Raw genomic sequence first — 13,537 nt, forward strand, 5'->3', positions numbered from 1 at the left:
CAACAACGAATTGATGATTCTGAGCAGTGTTTGGAGCTGTTATATCGAAATAAAACCGATTTTTTCGTCGATATATAACAATGGACGAAACATGGCTACATCACTTCACTTCGGAGTTCAATCGACAGTCAGCTGAGTGGACTGCACGCAATGAACCGAACCTAAAGCGTGGAAAGACTCAACAATTGTCCGGTAAGGTTGGCGTCTGTATTTTGGGATTCGCATGGTATAATTTTCATCGACTACCTTGAAAAGGGAAAAACCATAAACAGTGACTATTATATAGCGTTATTAGAGCGTTTGAAGGACGAAATTTAAAAAAAAACGGCCTCATTTGAAGAAGAAAAAAGTTTTGTTTCATCAAGACAATGCACCGTGTCACAAGTCGATGAAAACCATGCTGAAATTGAACGAATTGGGCTTCGAATTGCTCCCTCATCCACCGTATTCTCCAGATTTGGCCCCCAGTGACTTTTTCCTGTTCTCAGACCTCAAGAGAATGCTCGCTGGTAAAAAATTTAGAAGCAATGAAGAGGTAATCGCTGAAACTGAGGCCTATTTTGAGGCAAAGGACAAATCGTACTACAAAAATGGTATCAAAAAGTTAGAAGATCGCTATAATCGCTGTATCGCCTCTGATGGCAATTATGTTGAATTATGTTGAATAATTTTGGCAAAAAAATGTGTGTTTCTATTAAACGATACGAACTTTTCAGCCGAACTGTTAGAGCATGAGGTAGTAAGTCTAGGTTTTAACTTAGTTCGAAACTGTTCCAATTTGCAGGACAAATTTGTTGCAGGCAAACGAACCAACTTCGATTTTTCCGGTCTTCTGAATTGGAATTATTGGAAATAGTTTTTTTTAATTATTTGAGTAAACATGTTTTCGACACAATTTTATTTTCAATAAAAAAGTAAAGGAAAAGATTTTGCTAAATGCTACTATTTTCGATGTATTGCAAAGTTCCAACTGCATGTCTCTAACTGAATATCTTATACAATGAGTTCTGAAAAATCACGTGAAGAAATATTGCCAAATTGGTTTAACAAGGATTTGCTGATAAAAATCAGCTTAACGAAATTTCTGTGATTAGTGTCGTTTACTTCAAAAAAATCTTATCGCCTTAGACTCATCAGAGCATTAGCTGTTTATGTTGAACTGCTTACGTCACTCAACGGTTTAGCATAAACCGCTAAGCAGACGTAAAGTTATCAGGAATCAGAACAAGTTGGCTCAAATGGCACGTTCCCCTTGATGTTTGGAGATTTGTGCCTAGCCATCAATTTGCTTTTAGCATCATTTTCCCGATGTATAAGAGGGAAGGATTGAAAGGAAATGGTAAGGGTTGGACTAGGAGGATGGGAAAAATTGACGACACAAAAACACATAAAAGCAGAAGTAAATTCTGCACTCCTAAGGGATGCTGAACAATCTGCTGAGGATCACATTTAGTGGAAGCAGAAGTAAATTCTGAACCTCTACGAGGTCCCGAACAGTCTGCTGTTAATAAAACCTCCAACCCCCGAGAGGATTTAGAGATTTTACAAAAGCGACACCATTCTGCACCCCCGGAAGAATGCAGAACGACTCGCAGTATGTACGAGCAGAAGTAAATTCGGTACCCCCTAAAGGATGCCAAACAATCTGCTAAACCCTATTTAAGGTGAATACAGAAGGGATTCATTCACTCCAGGGAGAACGATGAACCCATCTGACTATAGCTCCTTACCACATTGGGTGAGAAACGAGAGAATATCCTTCAATTTTAGCTCCGCACAGACTCAACCATGTATGGAGAACCAAAAACCCGGATACGTAGCTGCGTCAATGCGGGACAGTTACATATCAAATGATATGAAGTACCATAATCGCATTCACACAAATCACACGAATAATACTCAGCACGTTGAATAGTAGCCATGTGATAATTGAGTTTGCAATGTCCAGTCAGAGCTCTGACCAGAATACTGCAATGATACTTGGAGAAATGCAGTAGACACTTTGACATTTTCAGATTTAAATCTGGTAGAATGCCAGTAGCTGGCATGTTTGGATGCAGCCCAAGAACGAATCTTGTGCTTTATCCAACTAGTTGAAAGTGGTAAAGCTGGTTCAGGACCAACGAAATCATTCGTAGCACCAGCTCTCTAGCCAACTCATCAGCCCATTCATTTCCAGTAATACCAGAATGGCCGGGTATCCATAAGAAGTAAACAGCATTTGAAATGCTGAGGTCTTCAATTTGAGTTCGACATGCGATCACTAGATTCGACCGTGAGTCATTCGAATTGAGTACTTTTAAGGCTGCCTGACTGTCGGAACAAAAATAAATTCGTTTACCACAGATCCTCTGCTGAAGTGCCGATTGTACTCCACACAGAATCGCGTAGATTTCTGCTTGGAACACAGTACAGTATCTACCAAGTGAATAAGACTGCTCCAGCCTCATTTCACGACAGTAGACACGACCATTCAACAGAGAACCGTCCGTATAATAAACTATGTGTTCATCAAGTTGTCGTTCCAGACAACCAGACAACCATTCCTCACGAAGAGGATAGCTCACATTGAATGTTTTGAAAGGAAAACTGCATGTGAGAGTTAGGTCACTAGGAGCGAGTAAATACTCATCCCACGTAACCATTTGAGACCACAAGCGAGTGTGGCTGGTAACATAATCTAATGGGTTACTGTTCCAAAGCCCTGTGACCCTAAGACGGTATGCACAAGATAATGCTTCTTGGTTCAGGAACACATGTAGTGGTTTAATACACAGTAGCGCCTCTAGAGCAGCAGTAGGAGTTGTCGTGAATGCTCCTGTCATCGCCATTAGGACCATCCTTTGGAGATGATTTAGCTTTGACTGAACTGTCGCGACTTCTCCTTTCTGTCACCATACAAGACATCCATATGCTAAAATTGGTCTAACAATAGTTGTGTAGATCCCATGCATATATCTGGGTTTGAGTCCCCATGATTTTCCAAAAGCTCGTCTGCATTAGCCGAAAGCCATGCAAACTCTTTTAATCCTGAAGTCAATGTGAGCAGACCGCTAATCAGACGTAAAGTTAACGCTATATGCAAAACATTTTTTGCATCGAAGTGCTATGTCTTGACTGATGTGCCGAAAAACGAAACGTATTGTTTACACCAAAACAAATAGACAATAAACTATTTTTACAATGCCAGAGCACCCAGTGGAATGTAATTGAACTACTAGTGTTAGCTCTAAAAATTACCTATAGCACTCGTGACTTACTCCAAAATTAGTTTGGGGCAGACATCATTTGCAAGTAATTAATTTCGGTACATATCCCCGGTTTCGGGTTGGCGGTTCAATGCGGTCTTTCTATCCGGTTTTATGTTCGATATCATATCTAGAAAGATTATAAGTGTCAATAGAATCGAAACATTAGCCATGGAGTGTTTGTGTATGCTTAAAATAGGCTACAAAGTTTGTTGAAATGGAATAGTCATATTCCACAAATGGAAGTAATACTAAAGTTATGCATTTTTTTTTCATAAACCGGTGATCACCCTGTGCGTTACCGAGGAGCAAGATACAAGAAATTTCCTACGGCAACCAATATTTTATAGAGCCAATGTCCAACTCTGAATAAACTAACGTTCATTGTTCGAACGTTATGTGATGATTTATTAATAATCCTTATCATTCCGACGTGGCCAAGTCCAGCAGGTACGTGGTTTAATGTGCACGTATTATGTTCAGCATTTATGAGGACACTAAAAACGCAACACGAGAATTCAGATTTCCCGGTTGGTGTTTCAATTGGTACAGGCATTGATCAGTCTAAGACAAAACGTGAAACCTTTGTGGGAAGACATTATACTTGGACGCAATTGATAAAATCAACCGCTGAATGCTAAAGTCGGATAAGTGCAACCTAGTTTAGAAAACCCGTTTAAGTATTTTCAAATGCAAAAAACGGATAAAATCATTGAGAGCAAAAACCGGTCCCGGAAGGTCACTAATGCTAAGTCCAAAATAGTAAAAAAACTAAAAACCAAGAAGGGGAGTTTTGTCACGTACCTACATAATTAAAAATGATGCATGCTAACTTTTTCAAACTTATAAACGTTTTCCATTGATACATTTGGAATGTTTCACATATTTTCTCATACTCGGCCAATCTATCCCGAGGCCGATTTTTTCCCCGCATTTGATTATTAATAACTATTTTCCTGATTTTTATTCAGGAAAGAAAAAATCACACATGTGCTCGAAAGCTGTATCTTCATGACAGAGCAAACCGTTTATCAAAAAATCTCAGTACAGAAATTCTGAAAACGTAGTACAGCACAGTACAGAAACTCGGCAAACTAGCCCCGATTTCCCTTACTTTTTCAATATCTGTATGTACTTTTTCAATACTGTTAATTGTGATTGTAATTCTAAATGAAACATAAAACTTCTTGTTACTTAAAGAGTGCACAATCGATTTTCTACCACTTCTTTTTCGACACAAATGTTCTATCAATAGCAAATTCGGAGTTTCAACGAAATGAAGAAATTTCCATGTAGAAATACATTGCCGCTTTTAGTCGTTAATACGACTTAGTTTACTATGGGGCGCCTTTTCAAAATTTACCCTCTGAGAGAGTGATAAGTTTTTGATCGTGAATATCTCTTGTTGTACCTAACGTATCAACATAATTTTTGCTACACGCCATATTATCAGCAATTTATGATAACATTTTCAGTTGTATGACCTAATCACAAATAATTCAAAATTGAATTTTTCTAAAATGTTTGGTATCAACGATTATGAAAGAATAGCGCCTTTCTCGTACCTAGTAAAATAAATAATATAAAAAAAGGTTAACACTATATATATTTCGTTCATTCGAATCTACACGTCAGTCAACTACACGAGCAGGAAGTAAAGCAAGTGCATCATTCTGGTTGGTTCAGGTCCAAAGCTTAGTTCCAGTTCTAGTATTAAGAATTCAGTTCAACATTGAATCAATTGTGAGACGTTCGCAGTTTCACTTCAAACAAGAGCGATTGCGTCATCCTGCTGCTGATCGTTTGCATTGGAGCAAAATGGGGAACCTTATACAAAATAAACCCTTCTAATCGATGCTTCATTCATTCTTGCCTACGCAGTTGACTCGTTCAGTCCAGATCAGAATCCAATTCTAGGGTTTAGTTCTGAAACTCAGTTTCAGAATTCAATACCTGATATTTTTTTATTCCCTGACCCCAGATTTAAAATGAGATTCCTCGTCCAGAATCCAAGGCCAGAATGAAGTTCTATAATTCTGGAACTGAAACCGAATTTAAGAACTTGATTCTAAACCGGGATTTTGGAACCGAAATCTGGGTTTAAGATCAGGATGGATTCGAGATTTTGAAACTGAGTTTTGGAATAGTGGTTCAGATCAGAACTCAGTTCGGAAATTCCTGGCCGGATTTAAGATTCAGAATATAGTTTCAGAATTCTGAACCTGAAATTCTGTATCTTCAGACCGAAATCCAGGAACAGAACTCAGATCCAAAATTAAGTTGTATTTCATTAATTGAGTTCTACACTGCATTCCAGAGTTCAGGTTGGAAGTTATAGACCAGAATGCAAGTCTAGAATTTGGTCACTAATTTGTCATGTAGTAGAATAATTTCACTGGAATAATATTTTAACACCATTCATTTCTAATATGTATAGTAGAATTGAATGGTGTTAAAATATTATTCTACTAAAATTTGGTTCTTAAGTTCAATTCTACAATTCTAAAAAAGTAACTGAACTTAGGAACTACATTCGGAAGATCTTTGAACAAAGTTCTGGATCTTCTGAGCAGAACTCGGGATCCAAATTTGAAAACAAAATTCTTGGATCGGAATTCTGTAACTGAAATTAAGCTGTGGATAAGAATCCAGGTCCAGAGTTCAGTGCTAGGAATCAAGTTCAGAATTCAGAGCCGAAAAAGAATCCTAAATCAAAGAAACTGAACGGGCCATTTTATTCGTATTCACGTCATCCAGTTATGTCTCTGACATTACCCACCCGCCTTTTTAAAAATTAATCTTTAGTCAAATTGGTCTCTCCATCCGTGCAAAACAAATAATTTACCATACTGAAAATATGTGCAAGGTTTTATGCATATCGGATCTAGTCGATGCTGATTGGTTATGAAATATTATCGGAATTTATGTTAGTTGGTATGAATATTGCGCCATGAAATTATAGTCAGAAATAAATTTTTGATTTGATTCTGCACTCCACCATCTGACGAAGGCGAAATCAATCACGTGAGATGAATCCTAAGTCTATTAAAAGAGAATAATTCAATAGCAAACAGTTTTGATACCGTATGGCATTTAGTTCGTTGTTGAAACCTGATTTTTCTTTTTCAGATACTGGATGAGGTGTATTCAGTATTGAATTACATTCGAACTACACCGATGCTGGCCCGACCTTTCAAGGTTACAGATGAACTGTTCGACCTTTCAACGATGGCCATGGAGTACTTTAGGGAGCACCTGGAACCAAACTTACCTGATATCGCATATTTTAATAAGGATTACAGTGAGTAGAAGAGACTTCTATGACCTAAAAAAACAAATTTCAACATGTTGTACATAAACTAATAGGTTTTAACCAACACACATCAACTTCAACTAAGAAAACAATTTCTCTTTGTAGCATCTAGTACAAAACCGTTTGCGGCACTGGAGGTTTCCTCCTCTATCCGGTCTCGGGACACATCCACCTCTAGCTCGTCCTCACCACCGCAAAGTAATATGGTGCTCCGAAAGGGTATTCGCAAAATCAAACAGGGAATGAAAAGGTAATTAACATTACACCATTTCGGTCATGAAAGTGTTTTTATATTTGAATTAAAAACTGTTTTTTTTAAATATTTCATACTCATCGATATAAAATAAATCGAAACGATAGATACAACAATCAATTATCGGTATTGCGTAGCGAGTTGCGTACTTGCAAACGGAAGGCAACAGAACAAGCTAAGCAAATTGCCGAGCAACAGAAATTACTGGCGGAGCAACAGAAACAAACTCTAGACTATGCAAGTCGGCTCGACGAGAACGACAAGAAGAACGAGGAGATAGCTAGGAAGTTTTCCACGTTGCTACAGGTAATGTAGTCTGCGGAGTCTACCGATCTGAGATCATTTTTTTTTATTATTTTAGGCTTCCTCGTGAATTGGGAAATCTCAATTCTGATGTAGCTTTTTTCTAATTTCTTCCTTTGATTTCAGTTCATTACTCGGTCCTCAATCTTCATTATATTTATATTTTTTCATATTACGAAAAGTATACTAGGTAGCGTGAAAAGTAACCTCCTTTATTTCCAAAATGCATCTGATACAGTCATTTGTTTTGCTGCGACGGCGAACGAAACCAAAGAACAGTTGATTTAATTTTATATGCCTAATTTAAAAAAAAAATTAAAAACTACAAACGCGAGCCCTCTTTGGAAACGTGTTTGACCATGCTGATGCGGTATGGGGTGTTTTTTTTTATGCGACTGACCCTTATTACACATCGAAATGGGTTCCCGGCAATGGACTGAAGCTAGCACGAGTGCTTCGAATCGGCCTAGAGAGGCTCAATGACAAGGAAAGATCATGACGATTGCTTTTCTGCAATTGACATGGCATAATTTTGTTGGGCTGCCTCGAAAAAGGAAACACCATCAACATGGTTAAAAAAAAATCAGCCTTTGAATGGAGACAACAAGGAGGAGTATTTTATTGATTCTCCGAGAAATTACTTTCCGGACAGGATAGATAAACTGAGATGAACTGATATATGTTCTTTCGTTGTTGACAGAATGGTTGAAAAGTAAAATTTATAAACACAATGACACTTGAGGAAGGCAATGAACCCTTAAAAGCACAAGGCCGATTTTTTTAATTGCTCTATTCGATATGACTTTACGTGAAACGCATAAAGTGGTTTTCGGTATGTTATTTTAATGGATTTAGAATGTAGAAGATACACTTTGCGTCAAATCGTATTTCGGAGTTGGCAACTATTGTAAAAAATTCAAATTGAATTTTGCACTCAAAAAATTTAAATGTAAAATTGATGTCAATATACTAAAATAAAATTTTTTTTGAAATTTTGTTAAATTTGCTGCAAGAAGGGTACTTTTTCTTGTCATTAATTGATACTTTTTGCAGGTATTGAACGGTTGAGATCTGCTCACAAATTATGCTTCATTTAATTCCTGGGTATTTATGACTTTCTCTGGTATAATTTCCGATAAGCAGACGGGAAACATTAATCAGTTTAGTACAAGAGAAAGTTTTTTTTTAGAAAAACTGTAATGTGTGGACGATTGCTATGGTACAAAATTTCTTCCAAATCAGAAAATATTTAAATCCGTTTTTTCGGTGTATATAGTAATAGGTTTTTTTCTCTAAAATTTGCCACATTTTGTTATCCACTTATACAAAACTTTTTAGTTGGATTTGGCATTTTGTGTTCACACCCATTTGAAAAATTCGATAAAAAGTTTGGATCTTCTTCAGTAGAAAGTTTTGATGAATTTGGTGCATATCACCCTGTAATTCCGGAACCGAAAGTCGGATCCAAATGATATTCAGGAACTTTGTATGAGACTACAAGACATTTGATTTGAATCTAAGTTCGTGGAAATCAGTTTACCCTTCTCCGAGAGAATTTAGTGACAATATTCGTCACACACTCAATTCGTCGAGTTGTATCGAATACTATATGACATTCAGCCCTCCGGTTGAAATGTCGGTTTGCACAGGAATTACGTAGCTATTCTATATGAGAAAAGCAGAAAAGTTTTGAGCTGCCGATCTCATAGATATATTTTTATATACTATGTCGTAAAATACAATTCTATTCATCTACCTTATCAAGTCTGTATTTCTATAATGGGTATTGGCTGAACATGACGACACAACAAACAAAATTAAATAAATCATAGCTGGATTGATTGTGAGAGAATTCTTCCTTCAAAAGTTTAAACAAACTTTGTAATACTTACATATATACTCTAAACCATATCTGCTTTGGCATGTTTTTAGGAAATATATGTTATATCATTACTATTTGAAAACAACAACAAAATTTTACTTTTCATCACTGGAAACTGATCGAGACAGAATACAGACGAATGAAATTATAAAAAAAATAAATTTGCGAAAAAGAATAATCAGGGGTAGGATTCGACAACCGCAACTTTCCTATTGGTCTGTTTTTTTTGTTGGTCGTAATGACTTATCACAAACCCAAAATAAATCGCAACAAACTTTCACGCTTTCCAATATTTTCTTGCTATAATATTCTATCCAAATTTTTCCAAAATGAAGTTTGAGGTTTGAATGTTTTTCAATATTTATCCATACTATGTTGATAAAACACTAACATTTGCAAAAATGTTTACGAATATATTTGAAATAAAATGTTAATAGGTTATGTTTAAGCTTAGAAATTGAATGTTTTCGGGTTTCAAACACACAGTAATTAACGAAAACGATTCTGTTCGTCGTTCCAGGAATTGAACAAATGCAAAACTGAGCTTCAGTATTGGCGTTCCAAGAGCCCGGTTACCCCTAACTGTAATGCCTGTGGACAAGCAATCATACCCATGCCCCAGGATGAACTGCAGGCTCTAGTTAACCAGGGTGTTCGGCCGGAAGAAGTAGGGCTGGCAGTTATTCCCGAGGAACCGGCCAACCTGGTAGAAGAGGAAAATGTTAGCAATCTGGATTTAGACATACAACCCATGTCTCCGATAGCACCGATTGCAGTGGTAGCATCTGGAGCGGCAGTAATCGGTTCCCCTCGGAGTCAAAAAAGGAAATTCGAACATGTGGAAAGTGCAAGCGATGAGTTGAACTGCTGTAGCAATGGTGATAGCGAAACAGTGTCAGCTTCATCTTCTCTCCGCAACCCACCGTTTGCATCAGCTCCGTTGGCCTCTCTGGTGGCATCTTATTCGTCGTCGGCTGGACCATCGACGGCATCCACCGCTTCATGTCCATCTACTGTAGCATCAACATCGTCAGCGTCAGCCATGCTTCCGCTGGTTGAACCCACCTGCTCCTCCCCATTCTGCAACACTTTGTCGGCTGTCCCAACTGCTGGCACATCAACAGTTGCTCTGGTTGATGGTAGCTGTAACAACAGCACTAGTGATAATGGTAATCATAAAAAACTACGAAGAGTACAAAATAAAGCTAGATCACAAACTAATCACAGTAATAATAGCAACGTGGCTAATTCTAACACTAAAACAACTAGAAGTAAGCAGTTGGAGAAATAAATGTATAATAAGTTGATCTTAATCATCAATTCGCAAACACGTAGCGTAGATTTGAACAACTGAATTTTATGTAGGAACCTAATTCCTGGAAACAGAATGAATTTGATAGAATGACAATTTTTAGTTAATTGATTTAAGATTTCTCTCCAACTTTGTCTATCAAATTAGAGCTGCTATAATGTTTACTGTATATCCATGTATACTCTTCTGGATATGTTTACGTACTATTGTTTTATTCTTCTACTTTGGCACTGGGGTTTAAATGAGAACTAAATTATTTCTTTCATCAATCAAATGAATACATTTAATACCAATATTGTTTGTCTAAACAACATAGATATCTAAAATACACGCAGTCATGATTGTGATGTTGTAGTTTCATAAACAGTATGATTTACACTATATCGTCAATACACAATGAACAGAAGAGTAAACAGCACTTGAGATGTCACCCACACTAAACAAAGGAAACAATACAATAAAAAGTAGTTGATAAACTTCCGCTTCACCCAGACCTACTCACCCACAGCCATTATTATGCTCCGAAAATAGTGTTGTATCTATTCTCCCGTAATCTGAGGTTGACGTTCTAAATCAATTTTAAAATGCTAGCTTACAGCTGCGTTATTTCAGCTAAAGTTAGAATAATGCCATCGGATGTATGTGACTTTAGGCTTCCATCAGCCTAGTAAACAACAAATTTCGATGAAAGCGAGACCGAAAATAAATTAATTTTTGGTGATATATCATTTTAAACCGTACCACTCAAATTCACTCCCATGCAAACAGCTAATTGGTAACCGACCTAGGACAAACATAACCATAAACAGCAGCATTCTTTGTGTCACAATAGTAAACTATAATAGAAACAAGTATCTTAACAATAGCTTAAAGAAGACCACCAACCGATTAATACGTATACGAATTCATGTACACATACCAAACAGAACAAACACAGAATTTCCGAGGTGTTGGATAGTCTTGAATCCTAACAACCGACAATGGTTTCAGGTTACTGTCACTAACACATACTTTTTTTACTATCACTTGGAAACTAAAGTGTAAGGCAATAGCTGAAAGTTTATTTCATTTGGTTTTCGGTTGAATTGAACGTACAGTGCAAAACTTTTATTGTTTCTCAATGCTCATGTTCTGAAACTATGTCAATTTGGATTTACTGATAAAATATTTGGCTCGACAGTTGAATGTCATTGATCATTTTGTTACGAGAAGAAAAAGAAATATCACAGGCGGTGGCCACTTTCCACCAGACAGAAAACTGAGCTAAGAATAATAATCAATTAGCCGTGTAAATATTTAATTAAACGACTATTCATTTTTATTAGTGATGGATACATTTACAAAACGAAGAATAGAAAACATAACTGACAGAAAAAAAACGAAGCATACAATGTATTAAATCGCTGGGTAGTCATTTATCTAGAAAAGCTTAAACAAGAGTATAAATAATATTCACTCTTCATCAAAAAAGGCATACTGTGAACATCCTATAACTGAAACAAAATAAATACTTGGTAATGAGAATGGTTATCTGAACTCTGAAAACACACAAAACACAATGATAAAGATAAAAGTGTAGTAAACTTTTCTCTTATATATACAATATATACAACAAAACAAAAATAACTAATTATTATTTTTGTAGTAGATGCTAGTTTTGTAAAACAATTTACAGTGGATCGTGGCTGCGAGAAAGCGAATTAATATTCAGAATAGAAGATCAGAAAGATTTGACCCTAAGATGCACTTTTTCTCGTGTGCCACGCTCCGTTAGCTCTCGTCTAATTGTGGTAGTGACACTTTCGTAAACTTTCTAATTCTGCTAGAAACTGTATGGAGAATTTAAGATTTAAAAAGTGGATCAAACAAAACAAATACACACCCTAAATTAAGGCAAGTTAGTTTGATTTAAAATAATTTGACGAGAAAAAAAAAGACGACTTAACTGATGAGGCAAAATAAGAATATCGTTTAAATTTTACGTGCAGGGATATGGAAAAACGAAATATAAAAATACAATGCGGACAAAAGTAAGATGTTTTAGATGCGTACCCTTTTCTAGTAATATTGACTGTTTGTAGACCCCTTTCTCGTTTTTTTCCTGGAAAATGCAAATTGAAAAAATCAAAAAGAGCAAAACATTCATACACTCAACCATTCGAATTAACGAACAAAAACTAAACAAATAAAATGTATGAATAGGTAGAATGTGATAAAGAACATAATTAAAAAAAGTCACAAACCGCAACGCTAAATTGTATGACATTAGCGTGATTAACGTTGATTCCGAATTATTTCAGTTTTTCGTTTCTGCGGACCCTTCTCTTAGGACTCTCTTAGCAAAAGTATCAGGAAAAGCACATATGACGTGCTTTTCTTCCTGACTCAACTAGGCTGACCGATCGTGTTTGGCAATCAAGGCTTTTACATTTCGGATAGCTAACATCGTGGTTCGGTAGGTTCACTGGATTGTGACTCGAGTTTTAATGGCTATGGTCACTCATACAGAAACGGAAGTTGAAAATGCAAGGAATCAGCCGAGAATTGAATACACGATGAATTTTAATCCCATCTCTGTTAACTCAAAACAAAATAGGTATTTTAAGAAGTTTTCTTCTGTATTTCTCGTTGCACAAGAGTAAGAATATATTATTAATCAATCAAGACAAAACAAACGTGCAGAAAAAATACAAAAATAAAACAAAAAACAATAAAAAGCAAGAGGTAAGAATGCAGTTAGTGATGATTCATTTTTCACGCGATATATAGAGAAATCACATGGTAATAAACCTTTTCAACCTCCAACAATAGGCAATCTTGTAATATGAGAATTTTTAACAGCTTCTTATCTTTTTCAATGCATGTCACAAAATTTGGTTCGAGGGAGACGCTTGGTATTTTGTTCACATGGATTATGGAGAATCCAACTGGGGAGGAATAGTGATTCATTCATTCATTTATCGATAGTTGCGTTGTCGTTTACGGTTCATCTATCCTGGTAGTATAAGTCCACAAAACAGGTAAGCATTCGGTATAATTATTGTACCCAAGAATTTATTCACTGGTTTTCTGTTCCATGTCGTAAAAGGCCACTAGAACTGGAGTTCACAAGGCAAGGTGTATCTCCGTACCGATGACTGAATGGCTGCTGGACCTTAAATAATGGAATCGTAAACGGAACATTTATGGGCTTTGCTATTGCGGAGCTCACAACTCCCTGTCTCAA

The 13,537-nt window shown here is 36.5% G+C and overlaps 1 protein-coding gene across 4 annotated transcripts in view; it reads left to right on the plus strand.

Annotated features, from left to right (window-relative positions):
* Positions 1 to 13,046, plus strand: part of LOC131438016 (uncharacterized) — a 209,750-nt gene extending 196,704 nt beyond the window's left edge. For all 4 annotated transcript variants that reach the window (XM_058607775.1, XM_058607774.1, XM_058607773.1 and 1 more), the window contains exons 6-9: positions 6,378 to 6,549; positions 6,667 to 6,811; positions 6,922 to 7,120; positions 9,520 to 13,046. In XM_058607775.1, coding sequence (XP_058463758.1) covers positions 6,378 to 6,549; positions 6,667 to 6,811; positions 6,922 to 7,120; positions 9,520 to 10,290 — 1,287 coding nt within the window. In that variant the 3' untranslated portion in view covers positions 10,291 to 13,046. The remainder of the gene's footprint in view (positions 1 to 6,377; positions 6,550 to 6,666; positions 6,812 to 6,921; positions 7,121 to 9,519) is intronic.
* Positions 13,047 to 13,537: the final 491 nt, after the last annotated feature.

Source organism: Malaya genurostris, chromosome 3, assembly GCF_030247185.1.
Source record: "Malaya genurostris strain Urasoe2022 chromosome 3, Malgen_1.1, whole genome shotgun sequence".
Lineage (NCBI taxonomy): Eukaryota > Metazoa > Arthropoda > Insecta > Diptera > Culicidae > Malaya > Malaya genurostris.